Below are 26,134 nucleotides of genomic sequence, written 5' to 3' on the forward strand. Positions count from 1 at the left end.
CTCGCTGGCTCTGGTGTTACTTGTACATGGTACCTTCATTGTGTTCTGAACGCTCGCTGGCTCTGGTGTTACTTGTACATGGTACCTTCACTGTGTTCTGAACGCTCGCTGGCTCTGGTGTTACTTGTACATGGTACCTTCACTGTGTTCTGAACGCTCGCTGGCTCTGGTGTTACTTGTACATGGTACCTTCATTGTGTTCTGAACGCTCGCTGGCTCTGGTGTTACTTGTACGTTGTACCTTCATTGTGTTCTGAACGCTCGCTGGCTCTGGTGTTACTTGTACGTTGTACCTTCACTGTGTTCTGAACGCTCGCTGGCTCTGGTGTTACTTGTACATGGTACCTTCATTGTGTTCTGAACGCTCGCTGGCTCTGGTGTTACTTGTACATGGTACCTTCATTGTGTTCTGAACGCTCGCTGGCTCTGGTGTTACTTGTACATGGTACCTTCATTGTGTTCTGAACGCTCGCTGGCTCTGGTGTTACTTGTACATGGTACCTTCATTGTGTTCTGAACGCTCGCTGGCTCTGGTGTTACTTGTACATGGTACCTTCATTGTGTTCTGAACGCTCGCTGGCTCTGGTGTTACTTGTACATGGTACCTTCATTGTGTTCTGAACGCTCGCTGGCTCTGGTGTTACTTGTACATGGTACCTTCATTGTGTTCTGAACGCTCGCTGGCTCTGGTGTTACTTGTACATGGTACCTTCATTGTGTTCTGAACGCTCGCTGGCTCTGGTGTTACTTGTACATGGTACCTTCACTGTGTTCTGAACGCTCGCTGGCTCTGGTGTTACTTGTACATGGTACCTTCATTGTGTTCTGAACGCTCGCTGGCTCTGGTGTTACTTGTACATGGTACCTTTATTGTGTTCTGAACGCTCGCTGGCTCTGGTGTTACTTGTACATGGTACCTTCACTGTGTTCTGAACGCTCGCTGGCTCTGGTGTTACTTGTACATGGTACCTTCATTGTGTTCTGAACGCTCGCTGGCTCTGGTCTGGACTGTAGAGTTCCTGGTCTAGACTGGAGTTTAGGACGTCAAACAGCTGCCGTATATTCAATCTGTTACCTCTCACAACATCCAGAGTCAACAAAGATCCACGATATATTCAGTGTCCTGCGCCATAATTCCTCCTGCATTAAAATACTTAACTACACTTGTTAGGCGAGGCTACCGGTCTTCCCTTGTTGGGCTTAACCCTTTCACTACCAAAGGGTTAACCCTTTTCACTGCGACAATACAGAAGGTGAACCCTTTCACTGACACATGACAAAGGGTTAACCCTTTCACTACAGAAGGTTAACCCTTTCACCTTTCACTACCACACTACAGAAGGTTAACCCTTTCACTACCACACTACAGACGGTTAACCGTCTGTAGTGTGGTAGTGAAATGTTAACCTTCTGTAGTGTGGTAGTGAAAGGGTTAATTAATGAAATAGTGAAATGAAACCACTCCCTATTTATCTTGGGGACCCCCGTGAAACCTCCTCACAGACTCCTGGGGGGGGGGGGCTGCGGACCCCGCATTGAGAACCACTGCTTCAGGCCACTGCTGCCCAATAATGCAGAGTGTATCCTATGTTCAGACGAGGCCATATTTCTGTCCAGCCAGTGATATTAATGAGGCGTTGACCTCCTTGCTTCCCCCGTAGCCTGCGGCGCATGTAAATAACAACTCAAATTTGCTTGGCTTTCACAAAATTATATTACATCAACGGCTCATCAGCGTTTGATTCTGTATAACCAAATTTATTTGACACGACCGAGTTGATCTACATAAAAATTGAATTTACCCCCAGAAGCGTTTCATGCCACGTAATGATGTGCTGGACGAGGAAGAGGGAAATAGTTTCCACACCGAGGCTGTGTATCAATTAGGAAGCGAGACCCATTGTGTTGATGTTGACTTGTACAACATTTGGCCTACTTGTAATTGATAGCGAAAGGTAAATAAACTGTTGTGTGTATTGTGTTGTGGAATATTTAAAATCAGCCATGACGGTGAACTGTTAGAAATTCAGATGAGTCAATTTGTATATAAAAATAGAACATAGTTTATTTCCGTTTCTGTGGCCACAGAAAGAGAGGTATTCTCAGTTTACAATCGGAGACAAAATGTCTGACCACAAAGTGAGAGCGAGCTCTGGTCAGGCTTCCAATTAAGTACAAAGTTGACATGACATCAAAAGATGAACAGATATGACAAGAAATGTACAGTAAACAAAAATGAACAAAGATGAGAAAATGAAAATAAAAGATGGGTTTAGGGCCTTTGTCGTGTCTGACACAAGACTGGAGACAAGATTAACAAGAAAAGAACCTTGCATGTGTCATATCTAAGTCAAACTGTTCTGGCCCTTGGCCGTTGTTTTAAGAACACTGTTAAGACTGTCGCCCTAGTGTCTGAGCTGTAGCTGTATACTAGTTAACTATTAACTAGTCAAAGCTGTACAGAGATTTAACACAGAGCTATGGACATGTTGATAATATTTTCGATCACAATTGTCATTATGATTGATTGATTGATTTTTATTGTGGAGTAAAATACAGCATCCAAGGGATAAAAACATGAGAAAGTGCAAGCACTTATTTCCATCATGGTCCCTGATTTTGGACATGGACAGACATCATAAAACATAGAGCATCATAATAAAACATAATAAAACAGAGCATCATAATAAAACATAGAGCATCATAATAAAACATAGATCATCATAATAAAAAACAGAGCATCATAATAAAACATATAGCAACCCCATAAAAACACTCCCTACCCTCTCCTTCCTAGACGTGGCTATTCTATACTTCACTGGCTAGCCATTTCTTTGTGGCACGTCTAAAGCTTCCCCCCTCTTCAATGTTTTTCAGGGCCACTGGAAGCTTGTTCCACTCCAGTGCTGCAGAATATAAAAAAGTATTTGTGCCCATTAGAGAGTAAAATTTTGGCAGAATAAAATCCGTACTGCTCCTTCTAGTGGAGTATGAATGATTGTCACGGAATCGATTAAAATAATTAGATAGATATTTCGGACCTGTATTTTGAACTATCTTGTGTGTGAGACCTAATTTGATGTGAATTACCCTTTTATTGACCGGAAGCCAGTTTAGTTGCCTAAAGAAAGTTGGCCCTAGGTGAGTGTGTGGAGGTAGCTTAAGGACTACTCTCATTAATTTGTTTTGAGCTGTCTGAAGTTTGTTTTTCAGGACCTGTGGAGTGCCACTAAACCAGGAGGTGGCAGCATAGTCAAAGTGACTTTGTACTAATGCGCCCGCTAGCATTTTAAGTGTTGCCTGGTCCAGTAGTTCCCCTTGTCTAGCTAGGAATTTCGTTTTCTGGCAGATTTTAGTGTGGGCTTTTTTAGCCATGGCCTCTCCTGTAAGATGTTTGTCCATTATGCAGCCTAGATATACTACAGAATCCTTGTTTGTTATTTGCTTCTCACCTACTCTTACCTTCATTTCAATTTCTTTACCAAGCCATTTCTTTGATCCGAACAGGATGGCCTCTGTTTTTCCTAGATGAAGAGATAGTTTGTTATCTGACAGCCATGTCTGCACATTTGATAGCTCCTCACTAAGGGTCCTCTCCACTACAGCCAAGTCCTTACGGGAGACCAGAATGGCTGAGTCATCCGCATAAAGAAAAAGGTCTGATGAACAGGCATTCTTCATATAATTTATGTAAATTAGAAAGAAGAGAGGCCCCAGGACACTCCCTTGAGGCACCCCGCAGGTGATCGCCTTGGCTGAGGAGTAGGTCCCGTTTACATCTACCATCTGAGACCTGCCTGATAGATATGAGGTGACCCAGTTCAACGCTGACCCACTAAACCCAATCGCCTTCAATTTAAATAAAAGGACACTATGGTCAACCGTATCAAAGGCCTTTTGTAGGTCCAACATGATCATTCCACAGAATTTCTTTGCATCAATCTCCTTTCTGATGCAGTCAGTCAAATACACCAGACAAGTCTCAGTGGAATGAGATTGTCTAAAGCCTGACTGATGCTCAAATAGGATACTGTTTCTCACTAAATATGTATTGATCTGTTCATGAATGATTTTTTCCATGACTTTTGATAGTACACTTAAAATGCTAATTGGTCTATAGTTACCCTTGTCTGACTTATTACCTTTCTTATAGAGTGGAATTACTCTAGCACTCTTTAGATCTGATGGTACCTTCCCATGCTCTATGGAGAGATTGATTAGGTGGGTAATAGCAGGGGTGATGCACTCTGCTGCGTCGTTAAGAAACCTAGCAGGCATCTGATCTAATCCTGTCACTTTACTGGAATTAAGTTGACTTAGCCTCTTGAGGACTACGCTCTCTGTCACTTTACTAAAAGAAAAAGAGTCCTCTTGCAGCCCTAGTTGTGAGTAATACTCATATAGTTATATGAGTACTGGCTAAGCGTCCCGCTCTTAAGCCATACCGAGATATACCTCATCTCATGTACCTACTGTACACCATCAACGAAAAACAAATACACCCACCACCTGCCAGGCCCCGCCCCTATAGAGGCGTACTATAAAGTACTAGGCGTGGTCACCACTCACTCTTCCTCGTAAAAAACCCGTTTCCAGGAAAAGATTCCCCAAGGGAACTCAGGGCCGCTTAAGAGCGGGACGCTTAGCCAGTACTCATATAACTAGGTTATATACATAACCTGTCGTTATATATTCGTACTTGGCATCGTGTCCCGCTCTTAAGCCATACCGAGATATCAAGTTTCAAGTTTCAAGTTTCTTTAATAGTTGTCATACAGAAGTACAGAATACTTTTGTACAAAATGCTTCTTACTGTTGCGCTCCAGAGACTGTGCAAGACAAGATAAGTATGAAATAAAAACATAGTAAAATTAGAAGTAAAAAAAAGAGGTCACAGTGTTCAGTTTAGACATATGTACAATGTTCGATGCAGAATAGACGTAGTTACCATACAATATACAATACTGTGCAGTGTACTAATATACAATACTATATAGTGCAAGGCAGAAATGGAGAAATGGGACGAGGTGCAATTTAGGTACAATTCACAGTAGGTGTACGAGTTGTAGTGCAAATCCTTTATCAATAAATATAAAGTGTAAGTGTGTTTGTGTGATCTAAAGTGTGGAGAGTGGGTGCTGCAGTGTGTTGTTTGTTTGAGTGAGTGTGTGCGTGTGGGTGTGTGTGCTGTGTGCATTTGATGGTTGTTGCATAGTGATTATTGTTCGTTTAGCGATTATTGTTCGTTTAGCAGCCTGATGGCCTGGGGATAGAAGCTTCTTCTGAGTCTTTCTGTGCTCGGGTAGAGCGGACGCGAGGCCCGACAGATGCACCCCCTGAGGACCCGTAAGCCCACATCAATGGGTTGGGGAGTCCCGTCACCCCATCCTTCCTAATGAAGGGGGGGCACAGTCAACTCCACCCGAGTGCGAGCAAGAGGGAACTAGAACCCCTTGAACACACAGCACAGGCGGAACCACGTGTGACCCAATACACTGTGGCCCATACCCACACACCCCTGCTACCCTACCAAAGGACGGGAAACAGGAGAGGCCACAGACCCCAGAACCGCCTGGGAGACAGAACCCCCGGTCATGTCCATGAGGTAAAACCTTACGAAGGGGCCCGGGGAGGACCATGAAGCTGCAGCACAGATGTCCTCCACCGAGGCCCCACCCAGCAGAGCGGCAGAGGCTGCCACCCCACGAGTGGAGTGCGCCCTCACGCCCCCAGGGGGATCCAGCCCGGCCAACGTGTAGCAGAGGGCAATGCCCTCGCACAACCAATGGGACAGGCGCTGTTTCGATAGTGCCTTACCGGCACGAGAACCACCGTGACAGACAAAAAGCTGATCGGTAACCCTGAGGTCCTGAGTACGGCTGAGGTAAATTCCCAAAGCACGGACCGGACATGACTAGCGGCGGATGAAACGCCTGAACCACAATATCCCTGGAGCGGAAGGAACTCTGGATATTCTTAGGCAGGAAGGCAGGATTAGGCTGCAGAGTGGCACCGCAATCGGAACGAAAAGACAGGCACTCTGGACGTACCGAAAGAGCACAGAGCTCACCCACGCGTTTAGCAGAGGTGACGGCCAGCAAGAATGCGGTCTTGAACGACAGCCGTCCCAACGGCGCTTGCTCAAGCGGCTCAAACGGGGCCAAGGACAACCGACCAAGGACCAATTGAAGATCCCAACTCGGAGCCAAAGAGCGTTGCACCAGCTTAACGCGTCGAGCGCCAAGCAGGAAACGCTTCACAAGAGGGTGGCTGAACAAGACATCCCCCTCAAATCCCTCATAATAGGAGGATATAGCTGCTGCATATACCCTCACCGTCGAAGCCGACAGTTTATCCAGGAGAGACTGGAGGTAACCAAGGACAGCATCCAGGGGGCAGGAGACTGGGTCCCGGCCCCCCGCCTTACACCACTCTTGGAACATACGCCATCTGCCCGCGTAAAGCACGACAGTGGAGGGAGCATGCGCATTCCGAATGGTATCAACCACAGAAGGGTCCATCCTCTCCAGACTTACCCTCCCACCAGCCACACCATCAGACGTTGGCCCAACACCAGGTACTGAAACAGCGACCCGTGTTGCTGAGAGAGGGCCGTCGCCGACCAAGGAATAACCCAAGGCGGAGAGACCAGTAGCTGGATCAAGACCGGGAACCACACTGCCGTGCCCCGGTCCGGCGCGACCAGGATCACCGTCCTGCGCTCCCTTCATATCCGCTCCAACACCTGACTCAACAGCTGTACAGGAGGAAAGGCGTACAGAAGGCCGGGCGGCCATGGAAAGATCGAGAAGGCATCCACCCCCAAGCGGGGATGATCTGCCCGACTGACCGAGAACCACAAGGGGCACTTGTGAGAACGTCGGCTCGCAAACAGATCCACGAGGCCTCCCCGAAGCGATCCCAGATCTGCCTGACTATATCGTGAGGGAGTTCCCACTCGTTGTAACGAGGACCGCCCCGAGACATCATATCCGCGCCCACATTCTCTACACCAGGGATGTGGAGCGCCCTCAGACTGCGCAGCCTGCGAGATGCCCATAGCCAAAGTTCGACCGCCGCCCGGTGCAGGCGGATGGAACGAGTCCCACCCTGCATATTGATATTGACCAGAACGTGCTCGCTTACCACCAGGTGGTCGAACCGTTTGAGGACCAGGAGGACCGCCTTCAATTCCAACACATTGATGTGCAGCATAGACGGGCCAGCATGGACCTTCGTCCAGCTGCCCCACACTGCGTTGGTCCGACACGTCCCTCCCCAACCCGTGAGAGAGGCGTCGGTGAAGACGTGTGAGCGCCTGCTGACCATGGGGACCCCAATGGTGAGGATACCCAGCCTCCTCCAATGGGCGAGATCTCCCCATATCGACAAAGGAACCGTCAACCGTTTCCATTTGCCCCTCACCGGATCTATTCCCATAGAGAAGAACCACCTCTGTATCCTCCTCATGAAGAGGAGGCCAAGAGGAGCCACCGTGTGAGCAAATGCCATCATACCGAGCAGGCGCATCACTTGCAGCGCCGTGACCGTCCCTCCCAGATGGAAACCCCCGAGCGCGTGTAGGATAGACACCCTCCGCTGCTCCGAGAGGGTTACAATCATGGGCCTTGACCTCAGCGTCAAGCCCAAGTACTCCACCTGTTGACTGGGAAGAGGTGTACTCTTCTTCCAGTTCACAGAAAAACCCAGCCTGGTGAGGAATTCCACCACCAGCCTGGTATGAGACCTGGCAACCTCCTCCGACCGGCTGAGGAGTAGAATGTCGTCGAGATAGAATAGAACCTGTATTCCCCGACGACGTAGAGGCTCCAGCGCAGTCGCTACGCACTTGGTGAATGTGCGGGGAGCCAGAGAATAGCCGAACGGCAACCTCTGGTACTCGTACGCTACGCCCTGAAACAGGAACCGCAGGAACTTCCTGTGAGGAGGGAAAACCAGTGAACCAGTCTCCCCTTCTGACAGCAAGCAGCAGGAGTTTGACGGTCAACATTCTGAATGGTCTCGCTACAATCATACGATTGAACGCGGACAGATCCAGTATAGGTCTGACCCCTCCCGTTTTTTTGGGCACCAGAAAATAACGGGAGTAGACGCCTGACATCGCGTCCTCTCTCGGGACCACGACTACGGCCTGCTTCGCCAACAGAGATTGGATCTCGTCGGCCAGGGCTGTCACTGCTTCTGACCCTGACAATAGGGTCGGCACCAAACCTGAGAACGGAGGGTGGGGTTGTGCGAACTGCAAAACAAGCCCCTCCCTCAACATTCTCTCTATCCACCCCTCCAAACGGCATTATTGTCGCCATATGTGAAAATAATCCCACAGCGCACCCGCCGTCAACTGACGCTGGGCCGCAAGGAACAGTAGATAGTTGGCCTGGTCCCTCCCGCTGTGCGACGCACCCAAGGGGGGACCCCGACAGAAAGGGCCGGTTTGATATGGGAGAAGCTGCCATCAAACTGGTTGACACACACCCCCCCCTGAACACCCCTCTAGCGCATGCTGAGGAGTTGTTCTACAGCTAGACACGCAAGGCGTGAGGACCCCATGGGCTCCTACACGCCGTAGCCCTGCAGTGATATTGCTATCACCCAAATCACGCTCGCCTCTTCTTTGCAGACCACTGCCGCTCTCACCGGAGTGGGAGGCATCAGCGTGACACCCCGCCTGGCGAAGGCGAGGCCGGGGTAACCCTTGCTGTGCATTCAACTGAAGAGGCCTCGAGTCCCCCTGCTGACCACTGTAACTAGTGGCAGCCGTAACACCAGGCTCACCCATCACACAACGTGTGGTGCAGGAGCCACGCGACAGCACAACATTCTCACGGACAGACCCAGGCTCAGCCATCAACTGGGTGTCAGCCTCTGTCCCCATGAGAAGTGAAAAGTGGGGCCGCATGCGCTTCAAAGAAGGTTCGCGGCCCGCAGCCAAAGGAAAACGATCAGAGCCCCTCTTCCGTTGGTGACGGAGAGAGGATTGAACGGGGAGCGGGCTGCTCGCGGCAGAATGACGACGGCTTGTTTGATCCAAGCCGAATACACCCAAAATGGCCGATCCCTCGGCCGCCAAGGCTGTCGGCCTTGTGGATCCCCGTTGACTCCGCCCAGGGTACCACTGGCGGGGGAAACATGGCCGCCTGTCGAGGGCCTCGCCACAGTCGTTGACGAGGCCGTGCTCCAACCTCTGGCTGCACAGCGTGAGGCGGTGTGGGACCCAGATCAACAACCGCCTGCGCCTCCACAGAACCGTGGAAAAAGGAGTCGTGAGGAGAGAAAACCTATCCTCTTCCCCAAGAGGAGAGTGCTCCAACCAGACATGCCTATTAACAAACGTTGATAGCATCCTAATCCTCCCCACAGTTATAGCTTGCGACTGAGTCAAGGTCTCTATAACACCACAAACATGCAACATGTTTATAATGTCGGCTGGACCCATAGCCCCACTACCCGACGCCAATGTGGATAGGAAAATAGCCAGCTAAGCCATAACACTGGCCGCCGCTAAAAACCATCATGCAGCAGTATACCACTCATCCGTCCATACTGCCACCCTCCGAGCCGATTTGCTCTCAAGCATCGGCCGGGTGGGACATCGTTCATCCCCGCCGGGGCACAGGATTAAAGCTTAGCCATGGTACACCTGGCCTGCATCCTGTTGTCAGCCCTTTTACCCGTAAAAAAGGTAAATAAGACTCAGCGAAACCCCCCACATTAGCTACCGACTGACCTTCATCAATGAACCGGGCAAGAGGAGGGAAAAGCGGCAACGTCCCGCGGCGGGGAATATTAGAACAACGACCCATTTCAGCATTAGCATTAGCATTAGCAGTAGCATTAGTAGCATTAGTGTTAGCAGCATGCTCCAGGATCGCTCGGAAATTGTCCACTGCAGTGGAACGTTCACCAAGCCATCCCGCCCCTGGCGCCGACACACACTCCACAGCATTAATAACACCAACATCAATGCCTGATGACACAGGGCCTACCTGTGTACAAGCCGGCTCGATAGCCAAACCTTGCATGCTGCTCCTTGATCTGCTGCCACCAGACGAGGAAACATCAGAATAGGCCCGACGTGTCGCTGAAACATGCCCCGAAGATTCCAGGGGTAAGCAAACCTCCGGTAAGCCTTCAACATTACGCAATTTCTCTAATCTTTTCATAGCACTAGTTACATAGGGCGACTTGCGACCGCTATGATGGAAACGAAATAGAGGAAGAGTGAGTGGTGACCACGCCTAGTACTTTATAGTACGCCTCTATAGGGGCGGGGCAGGTGGTGGGTGTATTTGTTTTTCGTTGATGGTGTACAGTAGGTATATGAGATGAGGTATATCTCGGTATGGCTTAAGAGCGGGACACGATGCCAAGTACGAATATATAACCTGTGTTTCTCCAAAACGCCCTGAATGCTCTGGGAGATCTTTTACTAGATTATTTGCCACTGATGTAAAGTACCTGTTCAGCCCCTCTGCCACCTCTTTTTGTTGAGGTCAATTTACCCTTGTGGTTCAAACTAAGGCTGCTAGGTTTGGTTTTTAACCTTTTGCTGTAGCCTAGATCCTTTAATGATTTCCACAATTTACTGGGGTTGTTCCTGTGTTCGATTATCTTTTCAGAAAAGTGGGATTTTTGGCTGTCATAATCTCCCTGTTCGCTTCACTTCTTAGTTTCTTAAACTCTTGGTAGTCTGAATTATCCCTTGATTTCTTAAATTTTGAAAAACTTAGATTTCTTAAATGTATCAGTTTTAAAAAATATCATCAGTAACCCAGGGCTCTGTTCTATGCTTGATCCTTACCACTTTGCTTGGTGCTAGTTTCTCCACTACATTTAGAAAACTAGATTTAAAACATATCCAGGCTTTATCAATATTATTACATTTCAGTACAGTTGCCCAATCTACATTATTAAAACAAAGAGAGATGCAACATTTTGGGCATACTGGTACAAAACGTCAAGCTAAATGTGACCATGTATTGTAATACAATTTTGGACCCCTAGCCCTATTTAACCATATTTAACATTTTCAGAAACATTATATTTTGGCCCAAGTTTATTTCCTGTTGTTTATTTCCCTTTATTTCCTTAGTGGTTGCTAAGTAACACAGTAGCTGACAGGGAATACACAGAGGCTTGGATTTCCCTTTGCAGTGTTTGCTGATATCAATAGCTGGACAGGAAATCAAATGGAATCCACTTAGAATGTTTATGTTGTCAAGTTGAAACCATCTATTCGTCGATGATATTGTTGAAAGGCAGAGCGCTTTCTCTGCACAATCCATGCTGTGCCTCAAACATACTGGATACCACAAAACAAATGTAAAGTATCATACTGGATATCCAGCACGTCCTTAGTTAGCCACAACACAAATGTAAAGTATCATACTGGATATCCAGCACGTCCTTAGTTAGCTACATAACAAATCTACATTTACATTTTGGCATTTCAGCAGTCAGCAGGAAGGGTACAATTATTTCAGCTGAGTAACAATGTTCATCAAGTGTTGAAACTTTTCATCATGTTTTTCATTTCAGATATTGATTGAAGTGTGTTTTTAGTCGACAGCAAAATATTGGTGCTGGATACCCTGCACCTCCGTAGCGTTAGCCCACACAATTAATGTAAAGTAGAAGTACTGTACCAGTGACTGGAGTGACTCATTGTCATGATTTGACTTGTGTGAGAACCTTGAACAAACAATAGTGTGTGGAGATATTATTCCTTCTTAAATAATACAGTATAATAATGCTTTGTATGGGAATGAGCAGGTGTGAACTGTGAACATGTATAATATACACAACAAAACGTTTAAATTAAGATACTGCTCTGTATGGGTGTGAGTGGCTGTTTTCCAAACCTCAGACAGAAACTCATCTTGTGTGGCGCGGCTGGGTAGGTCTAAGCACTCGCCTACCACTGCAAAGACCCGAGGTTCAAATCCCAGTGTCTGCGGTCCCAGATCGACAGTAGCGCAGCATGTGGTAGTCTGCAATCTCCCCAGACCGACAGTAGGGCAACATGTGGTAGTCTACACCATCCCCATTCCGACAGTAGGGAAGTATGTGGTAGTCTACACCCTCCCCATACCGACAGTAGGGCAACATGTGGTAGTCTACACCATCCCCATACCGACAGTAGGGCAACATGTGGTAGTATACACCCTCCCCAGACCGACGGTAGGGCAACATGTGGTAGTCTACACCCTCCCCATACCGACAGTAGGGCAACATGTGGTAGTCTACACCCTCCCCAGACCGACAGTAGGGCAACATGTGGTAGTCTACACCCTCCCCATACCGACAGTAGGGAAGTATGTGGTAGTCTACACCCTCCCCATACCAACAGTAGGGCAACATGTGGTAGTCTACACCCTCCCCAGACTGACAGTAGGGCAACATGTGGTAGTCTACACCCTCCTCAGACCGACAGTAGGGCAGCATGTGGTATTGTGGTAGTCTACACCCTCCTCAGACAGTAGGACAGTGCATTGACCAGGAGGGAAGTGGGAACGACTAAATTCTGGATAGGAGAAAAAGTAATAGTAGTAGAAAGGCAAAAAAAATTAAACTCATCTCGTTCTAGGACTATATTTTTCCGTAGTCCTTCAACTGATGGTCTCTGTACTACAACTGAAAAAAAAACATACAACTATCCTTTCAACTGTAATTGTTACTACAAATGATTCTCTCTCTCTCTCTCTCTCTCTCTCTCTCTCTCTCTCTCTCTCTCTCTCTCTCTCTCTCTCTCTCTCTCTCTCTCTCTCTCTCTCTCTCTCTCTCTCTCTCTCTCTCTCTCTCTCTCTCTCTCTCTCCCTCTCTCTCTCTCTCTCTCTCTTTATCTCTCTCTCTCCCCCCCTTTTCCCTCATTGTGACAGATGCCATGTTGCTAGTGGCACAGAGGCTGGAGGGACCCTTCAACATCGAATCTGTCATGGAGCCGATTGATGTCAAGATTTCAGAGGCCATCATGAATATGCAAGATAACAGCGCCCAGGTCTCCTACAGGGTATGTTGAAGAAGCTCAACCCCAACAGTATTATAACATGCCCAGTGGTGGAAAGTAACTAAGTAGTTTTACTAAGTAAAAGTAAAATTTCAACCTACTTGTACTTAAGTATCTAAAGTAAGAGGACGCATTCTACATGCTGTTTGTGTATTCCAGTGCTTGGGAGCATTCAATCCTCGATCCATTGACCTCTATAGGTTGTGTTAAAGTGGTGTGTGGTCCAGTTATGCTGCTCTGATTACGTTGACAGGCTTCAGTGTGAAAGTATATAATCATAATTTCTGCAATGTTTTCTATGCAAAATCCTTTTTTTTTTCAAAGTAACTAGTAACTGATGGGTTCAGATAAATGTAGTGGAGTAAATAGTACAATACTTCCTTTGAAATGTAGTGGAGTAAAAGTATAAAGTTCCCTAAAATGAAAATACTCACGTTAAGTGCATTCAATAGCAAATACTTCTCTACTAACTTTATCTTGGTATTTCTACTTTTACTTAAGTAAAGGAACTGTGTACTTCTTCCACCACAGAACACGCCTGACGAGGTGTTAGTTAGGCATAGTTCTGATGGACCCCTATTAGCCCTATTTCTTACTTAACCCTTTCACTAACACACTACCAAAGGGTTAACCCTTTCACTGCAACAATACAGAAGGTTAACCCTTTCACTGCCACATGACAAAGGGTTAACCCTTGCATTGCCACACTACAGAAGGTTAGCCATTTCACTACCACACTACAGAAGGTTAACCCTTTCACTAACACACTACAGAAGGTTAACCATCTGTAGTAACTGTCTGTAGTGTGGTAGTGAAAGGTTAACCTTCTGTAGTGTGGTAGTGAAAGGGTTAAAGGAACACACCAACATTATGGGAAATGTCTTCTCCAGAGTCAGACAAGAAGATGCAGTAGATACCAATTTCCTAGTAGAAAGACGACGGGAGGCATTAAAGGCACCTTCTGTAAGACGCTCTGCTTCTTCTGGCCGCCTCAGACCTACTCCTATCCAAGCTCCGGGAGGGTCATCAAAGAGAAGTCGCCTATTCTCAGTCCTTGCCCCACAATGGTGGAATGAACTACCCACCCCAGTTAGGACAGCCGAAACACGTCCAATCTTTCGCCGTCGACTAAAGACGCACTTCTTCAACCATTATCTGAATAAAAAAAAAAATGAAAAAAAAAAAAAAAAAAAAAAAAATGATCTAACCCTAACTAACCATACTGTCATGCACTTGTCCTAATAAACTAACCTACACTGTAGCACTCAACACTTTGACGAACATTGTTACTCAGCTGATAGAGTTGTGCCCTTCCTGATGGCTTGTCGTACAGAACTTGTAAGTCGCTTTGGATAAAAGCGTCAGCTAAATGACTAAATGTAAATGTAAATGTAAATGTGGTCATGTTGATGAATTGTACAGAACACTTCAACGTTCGTGAAGTGGATGATCATGATGTCCAATAGTTGGAGATGCTGAGAGAAGCTGACTCTGGATCAGTAGATTATAGGCTACTGTTGTTGATGACAAACGGAAGGCTCTCAACATGCGGCTGCTCCAAGCAAAAGGCGCGTGATGCGGTGGGTGTGATGTGGGTGTGATGTGGTGTGTGTGATGGTGGGTGTGATGGTGGGTGTGATGGTGGGTGTGATGGTGGGTGTGATGATGGGTGTGATGGTGGGTGTGATGGTGGGTGTGATGATGGGTGTGATGATGGGTGTGATGATGGGTGTGATGGTGGGTGTGATGGTGGGTGTGATGGTGGGTGTGATGGTGGGTGTGATGGTGTGTGTGATGGTGTGTGTGATGGTGGGTGTGATGATGGGTGTGATGGTGGGTGTGATGGTGTGTGTGATGTGTGATGCAGGGTTCGAAATTAACGGGGGCTTGGGGCAATAATGCCTGTGAAAATGGACAAAATGCCCTCGAAAATCAGTTAAGGGGGGCACAAAATGCCCCCGACAGTTTACTAATTATATATATATATATTCTGTTGAAGTCCGACATATTTAAATATCTCCGGTCATAATGTCCTGTGAGAATGATTCCCTCGCGACCTGTGTTTTGCTGATGAGAATGGAGGTGCGGCAGCTTGGTGCTGGATTAGCGAGAGGCGTGCAGCTGCGGAGCCATAGAGCTCACAGTTGTGCCCGCACAGTGCAGTACTCCAATTCAGCCATTGGCAATTCAGCCATTGGGTGGGTGGCGCTGCTGAGCGGTCCCCAGACCGGACCTGATAGCGCCGCTGGCTCTGCGGCTCTGCAGTTGCATACTATTGGGATGAGTTTATCGTAGAGCCATATGAAATCCGCGTTCACGGAATCGCGGACGGAATCACGGAATTGACCAATAAAAATGGAATCAACTGCAAAACGTGGAATATTGCAGAATTTGGCCTAATCTGGACTGAAATTCCGTTTTTGGGTGGAACGTTTGTTGCAAAGCAAACATGACCGGGGAGGCGGGGGCGCTGCGTGTTACACACAACACAGCAGTGTCCAAGCGTCTCACTGCTTCGGTGTTAACGCTGTCAAGAAGCTAAGAAATTCCGCAATAAGCCCTAAATTCAGAGCAGAGCAGTATCCTAATTACTTTTATGCCTCCGGCGATAAGGTGTTTTGCAAATTCTGTCAACGTACCGCGGACTGGACGGGCAAAAATCACTATTGTGATTAAATAGCTATGTAACGTTACAGTACATAGGACTATAGATGGAAATGATAGCTTCTAGCTAAATCTAGTGCCCCCATCCATTTGTTTAATGCAAATGATTGTCAGTACACACTGTCCTTTATAAACGAAATAAACTAAACTAAAGGTGCCTAAATTATGCATTACTATATTTCATCACAATATAATAGATATAGCTAGGCTACTGACATTGTCATTGTGATAATGTCAGTAGTAGCTGTATCTATTGTTTAAACTTGAAATGTGTATTTTTTTTGTGTGCATTTTTATTTTGTCACAATATTATTTAAAAGATATTGTGTAAAATTGAACTGTATTTCTGAGTTGCAGCACTTAAAAACATTAAATGGACTGTTATATCTTATTCAATTGTGGACATTTATTCATACCCACTTATTAGACACTATTTCTGATGGTAAAATGAGCATAAAAAGCTAAATACAGAATTCTGAAATATTAAAACGAAAAAAACTGAATTTGGGAAAACATTTTATGGAATTTGGAAAATAATAAAACGGATTTCATATGGCTCTAGTTTATCGCTTCGTTGGGAGGCGGAGGTTGTCGTTGGTTTCAGCGATCACGCAGCGTTGGACCCCGCGATAATGTTGCCGTCTCTCTCTGCCAAATTTCTCAGTTCTTCGCTTGATATAATTAATACAAATGTCCAATATAACGGAATTCGTTAGCTTATAAAAATGTGATTATAACAGACTGCTGTTAATGTCGGGCCAACTGCCCACAGACACCTATTTGATTTCAAGTCAGGAGCAGCAAGGAGTAAAAATATAAAAATGTATAAAAATTCAGTGCCCCCGAAATACAAAAAAAGCCCCCGAAAATCAATTAAGGGGGGCACATTTTTTTTTCTAACCCTGGTGTGATGATGGGTGTGATGGTGGGTGTGATGCGCCTGTGGTGCGCTAGGGAAAGTTTACTCCAACTTATATCCCTGTACTATAATAACGCAGATGCAGTTAAGCAAGGGTGTTATAGCTGAAGTAAATAGCTTTTTTGAAAAACACAATACTGAACAGACTAGTAGTTTTGGAGAGCCCACATACAACGTTTTTTTTACTTTGTAGTTACTAATTACTGATTAAATACTTCAAAATATAATATAAGTAAAAGTAAAATTACAGATTTTGTAAACAGTGTAAAAAAAGTGCAATTACACAAAAAAAAGCGACTTGATTACAGTAACGAGAGTAAATGTAATTAGGAAATAGGGCTAGGGGTCCAATAACCCCCAATATCCCTTTAAGGAGTGAAAAAAGATTTTTCACAAGCTTCACAAGCACTGTTAAACGTGGTTAAAGTGTAGGCGGCCGGGTAGTACAGCGGACCAAGCGTCTGTCTACCACCGCAGATACACTGGTATCGAATCCGGCTGTCAGCGGTGCCTCCGGCTTGGCCGGCCGTCATACTGGCACAATTGGCAGTGTCAGCGGGAGGGAAGCCGGTGGGTGGTAATCTGGTTGTTGTAAACAGCGACTCATACAGGTCGGTCAGGGCGCCTGCACAGTGAGGGAGGGAAATGGTGACCTCCCATGCGTTACACTTCACCAATGAGAGTCCTCGCTGCCAGGTGAAAAAGAGGCTGCTGGCTGTCTCCTATGTATCGGAGGAAGCATGTGATAGACTTCAGGGCCCTCATTTATCAACGTTGCATACGCACAGATATGTGCGTAACCCGTGCGTACGATCATTTCTAAGCAAAGTGTGGGACTTATCTATTTGAACTTGTGCTTGACTTTGTATATTTACATGCGTACCTGGCGCCCGGTGGTAGAATATGAATATTGCAACGCGGAAATAAGCTTCCGTGCATTAGTTTCAACACTGGCGTGTTCTGTATGGCCCGTAATTCATTATAGTTCATTGTAAAATAGCAACAGTATTGTAATTATGGTCAAAACCCTATAAATAGCATTTGGAATAATAGGTCTTTCTCTCCGAATGAATGCAGCATGGTTTATATATAGCATTATCGGAATATACGTGGTGTACTGACTGCGCTCCGCGTAACTCAACTCGTTATTATTTTTCCCCGACCACATTCAAAAGGCTTTGCCATAACGTTAAACGAAACAAGTGGAACCCTGAAGCTGTAAGCAGAATACAAGTCATATGAACACGCACAATATAGTGTTCTTCCCCCTTCCTACTGTGTAAGAAAGAATTAAAAACGCATTGCAACGAGAACAGAGGTTATTTGTTGAGTTTATGTGTATACAAAACCCTTGCAATAAATGTGTCTTAAATGAATGAAAAGCATACATGCTCTGGATATACAGTTAGCATATATCGTGTGGGTGATATGACTTGTATTCTGCTTACATAACTTTGAAATTCCACTTATTTCGTTTTGTGTCAAATCCTTTTAAATATAAATCAAAACATTCCTGTATTTCTGCAATCTATGCGCAAAATAATAACGAGTTGAGTTCTAACAAAGAACGTATTATATGCTGGGTAGGCTGATAGAGTAAACTATGATATGAATATGAATATGATATGATATAAGGTATACTGGTCCGTATGCGAGGATAGCGAGGAGTCGGATAGCCATTAAATACCATTTGAGAATATAGGCTATTAATGCAAAGCGACGGCCTATAGCCTATACTATTTAATGTTTTCATAAGCGTAAAGATACAACAGCTAGATTAATGATCAAGTTAGTTTACTGTGCAGGGTTCGCAGGGCTGTGCCATGTGCTATTATATATGCGCAAGTTACTGTTGCATAATGTAGGCTATGGCTGCTATTATATGTAATTCATATAGGCTACCTAATACTGACAACAAAATAGATTGTATGCCTCTACAAATCATATTATAGCCAATCGAACAAAACTAATAAAGGCATTCTTATTCCAGCATGGTTAGAATGACACACCAACGCCAAACAGTGGTTAACGAACGGTCTTTATTAGTATTTTGAGCTGTCCAGGCAGAATTGCAGCAATGGTCTTAGGGAGCCGTTGATATCTGACATCACCGTGTACAAGTCCGCCAGCCTTTTATTTATCCCATAACACGGGTTGTGTCTTCTTGGTTCGACAGCGCCTCAGTGAACAATCTCGCTCGTGGAGTTTCTCAGAGTTCGCTCGGGTCAGTCCATTATTTCACATCCCATGGGGGGTGTTTCATTACCATATATGGATAATCATGCACGAGCATTGACGGTAAGAACAAATGGTATTTATCAATACGGAGGAGCGTAGGACCCGTGTACGTACGGTTGATAAATCCCGATATTTCTGTGCGTACACACATTCTAAATTCTGAGCTTAAGTACGAAAATAGAACACTTTCTAAGAATTGTTGATAAATGAGGGCCCAGGGCTCCCTAGACCGACCAGTGGGGGGGCACATGCGCGCAACGACCAGGAAGGGGAGGGGGGAATTGGCATAACGACTAAATTGGGATGGGAGGAAAATACAGAAAATAGGAGGAGAAAAAGTGGATAAAAAAAAACATGGTTAAAGTGTGGAGAAATTATAGGGCCTATTTGCATGGCGTCACATGCACTTTCTCAGAAGCGACGTGTGCCCTTAAGGTGTGTATTGCAACACATTCTAATTACGGCGCCTCCAATTTTAGGTATTTAGGTCTTTGTATTTGAATTACATGTTTGGTTCTGGTCACATAATCTTAGTTCAACTAACAGTAGTTAATGTGTTTCCTGTGTTTTTATGCATTTCCTCCCCCCTGGCCACAAAATTGTATAGTCACAGCAAAGTAAAAAATAAGTAGGTGGCTGGCAAGGAGATATTCCTCAGCCTACACAGCGCTGGCTGCCAGAACTCTGTTCAAGGCTAAACTCAAACTCAAACTCAACTCCATCATCTTATATATAACGTTGGTCACGGCCCCAGTTGAGGAGACCTATCGGTGGCGGTGTAATCAATGCGACTCTCGGCACCGTCACGCTGGTAAACGCGAGGGCCTTAACAAAACATTGTGTGCTCCCTATTTTCCGCATATCCCCAAAAGAAACTCTAGCTTTTCCCTTGAGCAGCGCTGGGCGGTTTTGTACCCACATCTCTGTGTGTAATTGCAGGTTTTCCAAGGCTGCGGTCAGCCCAAGCCCGCCGCAGGAATGAGCAGGTCCAGCAGGGGTGTTTCGGATGTGTTCAACGCCCGCTTCAGACCGTACAGCCCAGAGGAGCGACCCACCACTGCTGCTGGCACCAGCCTGGATAGACTGGTAAGAGAGAGAGAGAGAGAGAGAGAGAGAGAGAGAGAGAGAGAGAGAGAGAGAGAGAGAATGAGGCGATAGAGAGGGAGGGAGAGAGGAGAGACAGAGAGAGATAGAGAGCAAGAGAGAGAAAGAGAGAGAGAGAGAGAGAGACAGAGAGATATAGAGAGCAAGAGAGCGAAAGAGAGAGACAGAGGCCCCGTTCACCACTGGCGTTAAGATGTCTTGGGTGATCTGATCTTAAGTACAGGTGTGCCCGAGACGCTCAGACCACCTTCGCAGTGTGTACATTTGCATCCTGGGCCACATTAAAGGACTGCCTAGTAGTCAACTGTGTGTCATGTCCTCTGGGTGCTTGTGGCTATTAATCTTCTTCTATATAATTATAATGCTGAACAGAGTAGGTGAAAGTATCTGCTCTCATTTTCTTCCTCTTTTTTCTTGTTGCCAGTTGGTTCTCAGCTGGCTTCATCCACAATGTCTGCATTATTTATTAAACGCCAATATATAGGCTATATTGGGCTGTAATACCCCCCCCCCCCCCCCCCCCCCACCAAAATCGAGTTTGAATGATGAATCCATTATTTACATTGTATTCCTGTATGTAATCAGAATCCTCTCCTAGGCTACTATAGCCTGTACTGCGCTCACGGTTCCCCTCCTCCAGCCCCATGCCTTTTCAAGCATCCCCCAAAACAATCATTAAAGCCGCTTCACGCCGAGGATGAATTTACGTGGACACAGATTACCTGCAGTGTTTTCCAAAGGGTCCGATTCACTCTGTGCACGGCCTTCACACTTTTCTTTGTGTTTTTTTTTTTTTTTAGATACATTCAGCACACTTGAGAAAAAGCTGTGCAAAGGTTGTAAAAGGACGCTTGAGTTCATATTGAGTGGCAGTTTGGAGGAAAGTCCTACTTTATGTTATTTTATGAGATCAGCCTGATCAGCTTTTGTCGACACCGCTGTCATCTCTGGAGACACTCGCTGGTCATCCTGCTATTGCTGCTTGGAAATACAATGTTTGATCTTTCCAATGTTCTGTATTGGTATACAAGTCAAATAACAAGTGGATAGTCCCCCGTACAGTGTTTGCGCGTGCGTTAAATGGCGAGGTCAAGACGAGAATAATGAAAATGATAACTGGCCAGCTGGTTTAGTGTGACGCCCCTCCAGTTTCACTGTAAGCATTTGAAACGTTGTGTAGACTCTCTATATTAAGCATCATTATCTCCCTATGTAGTGAGGAAGGCACGAGGGTTAAAGGGATTTCACAGTAACTATATACATTAATGAAATGCATTGTAATGTAAACACTGCGTATATTATGCTCTATTGGATAGACTAGACTTTTTACTATTGAACCCTGCACAGACTCTGCCGCACTTTGCAAAAGTGCCTATCGTTCATTAATCTATTCAGATCTTCAATCATATTTGTATACACATTTATATTTATTGATGATCTGCTTAATCTGTTAATTTAAACCATGGTAGACTAAGACTTAGCATGGAGTATTGTATATTTGTACAGAGAAGACTTAGGTTAGCTATATATATTTGTACCTAGGGTTGAGTTAGGATATAGGCTGTATATTTTACCAGGGTGGGCTGTATATTAGTACATAGTGATATTATTGATAGAATAATAATAATAATAATAGATTTCATTTGTAATGCGCTTTACAGTTGCGGGGCAACTCTCAGAGGGCTACAGTTAAAGGGACTTAAAAGCTAGCGAGAATAAAGGAAAGAAAGAATATAAAATAGGCAAGACTAAAACATAAAATAGCAGAGAAACATAGAATAATAAAACTGATAAAATAAATTGGTAAAAGAACATAAAATGTGTGGAGCAAAAAAAAATAAAAAATTGATAAAAGGTCAACAGAAGGCTCTACTAAAAAGGTGGGTTTTGAGGCCTTTCTTAAAAACATCCACAGTCTGTGGTGCTCTCAGGTATTCAGGGAGAGCATTCCACAGACTGGGAGCGGAGGAGCAAAAAGCCCGATCTCCCATAGTGCATAGATTTGTCCTTGGGCGCTGGAGGAGGTTTGCCTGGCCAGAGCGGAGATGTCGAGAGGAGGATAGAGGCTGTATATTATACCAGGATGGGCTGTACATACTTTACTTACATAGTGATATTATTGATAGAGGCTGTACTGTATATTATACCAGGATGGGCTGTACATACTTACATAGTGATATTATTGATAGAGGCTAGGTATATTATACCAGGATGGGCTGTACATACTTACATAGTGATATTATTGATAGAGGCTGTATATTATACCAGGATGGGCTGTACATACTTTACTTACATAGTGATATTATTGATAGAGGCTGTACTGTATATTATACCAGGGTGGGCTGTACATAATGTACATACTGTAGTGATATTATTGATAGAGTAACGTATGTCCCACCTGTCCAGAGATCCAGTGCAAATCAGATCTATCTCTATTTTATAAAACATTTCGTATTATATTTATATTCTTATATTTTAATCATTATTATCCTGCCTGTACCTCTCCTCTCCCTCTCCTGTCGCTGCTATGACACCCCAGATTTCCCCGACGGGGATTAATAAAGATCCATCTTATCTCATCCTATCTTATCTTATTACATTATGCCTCTGTAAGTGTATAGGCTTAAGTGTTTCTCTGCCTATTGAGCAGGGAAGCAAGATCCGATCGCAAGGTGTCACTCGAGACGCACGTGGACTCACATTCTAATGCCAGGTGTGAAGAGACGTAGGCTACTTAGAGCTGTCTGTGTGCGATCAGAGAGAGAGAGAGGGAGGGAGAGGGAGAGGGAGAGGGAAAGGGAGAGGGAGAGGGAGAGGGAGAGAGAGAGAGGGACAGACAGACAGACAGACAGACAGACAGACAGACAGACAGACAGACAGACAGACAGACAGACAGACAGACAGACAGACAGACAGACAGACATGGAGAATGAGCAACAGAGATATACACACAGGCAAGCAGGCCCCCTGTGCTCAGGCAGGGGCCGTGCCTCAGTGTAAACATCGTTTGTCTTTCTCGCTTGACACTGTTGATTAAAGCTGGTGATTTGCCACGGTAAGCCCTCCGAGACGGAAATTAATTCTTTCTGCTTGTCCCCCTGTTCAGGCTCCCTCCCGTCTATCGATCTGTGTTCGTTAACGAATCAACAGCTTTACCCCCAAGAGGGCAGGGGAAGGTGTGCCATGTCCTGTCATGCCCTTATCACCTCTGTGGGCTTAGTAAATAGAACCCCACCCCCCCCAAAACATTTAGAGAAAGAGATGGATAGATTTTGTGAAATTGGCTAAATCAATTGTTTGCCGTAAAGCAGACCTTTGCTTTCAATCAGATCAGTTTGTTTGCCGGGTTGGATCTCGTTACACCGATTTCCATCTCGGACAACCTTGGCACCTAACGTTCTGCATCGGGGTAAAGGTTAACATGGAGCTGACAGTCCAATTCAGCCTGAGAGACAGTTCTCATCATGGATTACCTCTGCAGCCTCCACTGCCTTTCTCCAATGGTCTCATTTCAAACTGGTCTCTCAGTTATGTAGGTACAGCTATCTTCTGCCGAGCCCCCACAACAAAGCAAACCCCAAATGATAAATGTCTCTACCTTTTTACATCATTTATTTTCAAAAGGATGCGCTGTTTCTTAACATAATTCAGTTGCGGCAAGGTTTTGTTTTAGTTTTTTCTCTACTGCAGTAATTGAATACCTCTTACGTAAGATTAATAATGGTTTACTTTGGTTAGTGACTCAATTAATTAAGAAAGTAATAATCACTGCCTCATGGCTGCAGCAATCCCACATCAATAAAGGGAGTTCTGTATCATTAGGGGATCCGCTTGGCATCACTCATGCACTCCCTCGCGTACGTGCATGCGCACTGAATAAATTCCACAAATGTACCTTTAATACCAGTATTAGTCTGACCACACCCCTCATCAGCTTACCTTCATAAGCAGGTGTGTGGTCACCTGCTCTCCTCCTTCTCGCTTTCACCACAAGGAAGTGCCCGGTAGTACCCCACTTAACGTGTTGTTAGTTGAAAAGAGTTGTGACGAGTTTACATTGTGCTTAATTTTTTCTTCTCATATCTGTTGTAAAGAAAAAGTTTGGGTCATAATGTATTCCGCGGAGAGTAGACCCGCTAGACCTACTCTTCACCAGCGGTTCTCCATTCCCGCCTCCGTCGTGCGTTTTGGTGCTGGGCTGTTGCCACTTTCATGGTTGCCGACCCAGCCCAGGAGACAGCCGATGGATAGTTTGCCTCTCCGAAGAGCCGAGGAGTCGGTGCCGTCGCTCCGGCGATGGCCTGATCTCGACTCTGGTTCTTCTGGTTCAGGGGAATCGTCCGTTGGTGAACGGGGGGTTGTCTTGGAGCCAGAGGATTTGCGACGCAAACTTTTCGCGTCTGCCCGTTCACGTCGCAAGATGGTAGCATGCAGACGCGAACGGCCTGGGTTTGGGGAACTGCTGGAGACCAGCGAGGATGCGTCCGGCTCTGGATTTCCGATGGAAACTGAGGACTTCATGGAAGAGGCGGACGGATTCTTGTATGATGGTCCCGTGGAGGAGAGTATCCCTCCTATCCAGGAAACACCGGAGGGGGGAGAAATGGCTCCATGGGGCTCCCTGTTCGAGGATGTCGAGGAACCACCTTGGCCTCATCAGCAGGATGCCCTACTGTCGGCCACATCAGACTGTGGCTCCTTAACCAGTCGCAGCCTGCTGCATGTGAGGGATGCGGGGTCGGTGGAGGAAGGTCCGCAGGGGGAACTGCAGGCTTTGTTTCCCGAGCTCATGGCGGTAGCCGCCGCCGCAAACGGCATGCCGCTGCCACTGCCATTGCCTGCACCTGTCCCTGATGATCTCATAGGTCATCCCTGGCAGCGTCGCCCAGTGAGAGGGGTGGACGTTGTCTACCCATTTTTCCCCTCAATGGGGGCCTATGTTCGTCGGGGTCAGGCGGTGTCCAACATCATGGGACTAACTCCCACCTACGTACCAGTTACGCGGGTGTCGGGGTTAGTCAAAGGTATGGGGGAGGGCGTGCCTCGGCTTGACAGTCCGATGGCCGCTCTCCTCTGTCCGGATATGGTGTGGGAACCCCTATGCAAGCCGGTCCTCCACGGGAAATCGGCTAGGCGATTGGCTTATTGGGGTGACCAGTCATTTATCGCTGGTACACAATCGCTGGCTGCGGCGTCTAACATCGCCCACCTGGCTAGATTTGTATCGGGGATCATGACGGGCGGCACGGATCTGAACGAGGTAAAATGCGATCAGATCACCCAGGCTGCAGGAGCTGTCCTGCACCTTTCCCAGGTGCTGGCCATAGCCATGGGGAAAGTGCGCGCCCTGGCTACCCTGGGCCAGCGTCATCTTTGGCTGGAGCAGGCCCGTGTGCCGGAACGGAAGAGAGCCCCTCTTCTGACGGCCGCCCTCTCCGACGCTGGTCTGTTCGGGAAGGCCCTGCGGTTGATGACCTCAACATGCAGAGAGATGGCAGAGGAGAGATCCATCCTCCAACCCCATTTTCCGCCTCCCGTCCTTGCCGGTGGAGTCAGAAGGCTTCCGTGACGTCGAGCTGTCTCCGTCGCCGCTACCACTGCCTCCGCCGCCGCTGCTGGCCCTTCCAAGAGGGCCAGGAGAAGAGACGGCGCTTCTGCCACCGCCGGCCCATCCACGACCGGAGGAGACGGTAGGGAACGTCGTGACCAGCAGACAGTAACCTACCGTCCCTCCGGGGCTCCTCGGGGTGGCAAGACTCGAGCGGCGCGAGGTGGCAGACGCCGCTGTGTGAATTTTCCCCTCTGTATCCCCTCTCTTTTACACCCTCCCCGGCCCCTCTATGATTTTGTGCCTTAAAAAAACATTATAAATAAAAAAGTTCCCCGACATAAGGGGGACTATGTTTTGGCCGAACAAACTGTGTGTTTCTTCAACAATTCATATTGTGGGGTTGTGTAAATATGAATCTGCACTTTTACGTTGTGAGATGAGTCGTGTTGTGTTACGAGGTTAAGCAAGGTCTGCAACATACACTCAGTAATAGGTTCTATTAGCTTGATGCTCCACATGCAGGTAGAAACTGGTGTTATTCCATTGCTTGAACTAAGTATATGTGTCTCACAATGCTGTGTTGTTTAGTTGCAGTAATACTCGTACACGCACATTCCACGGCCTAGCTGTT

General features: G+C 46.3%; 1 protein-coding gene across 1 annotated transcript in view; it reads left to right on the forward strand.

Moving 5' to 3' along the window:
• Positions 1–26,134, forward strand: part of LOC311225679 (glypican-6-like) — a 633,700-nt gene that overhangs the window by 484,674 nt on the left and 122,892 nt on the right. The window contains exons 5-6 of the mRNA XM_084311077.1: positions 12,900–13,030; positions 19,788–19,934. Coding sequence (XP_084167203.1) covers positions 12,900–13,030; positions 19,788–19,934 — 278 coding nt within the window. The remainder of the gene's footprint in view (positions 1–12,899; positions 13,031–19,787; positions 19,935–26,134) is intronic.

This window comes from Notolepis coatsorum, assembly GCF_963971535.1.
Source record: "Notolepis coatsorum genome assembly, chromosome: 3".
In the NCBI taxonomy this organism is placed as follows: Eukaryota; Metazoa; Chordata; class Actinopteri; order Aulopiformes; family Paralepididae; genus Notolepis; species Notolepis coatsorum.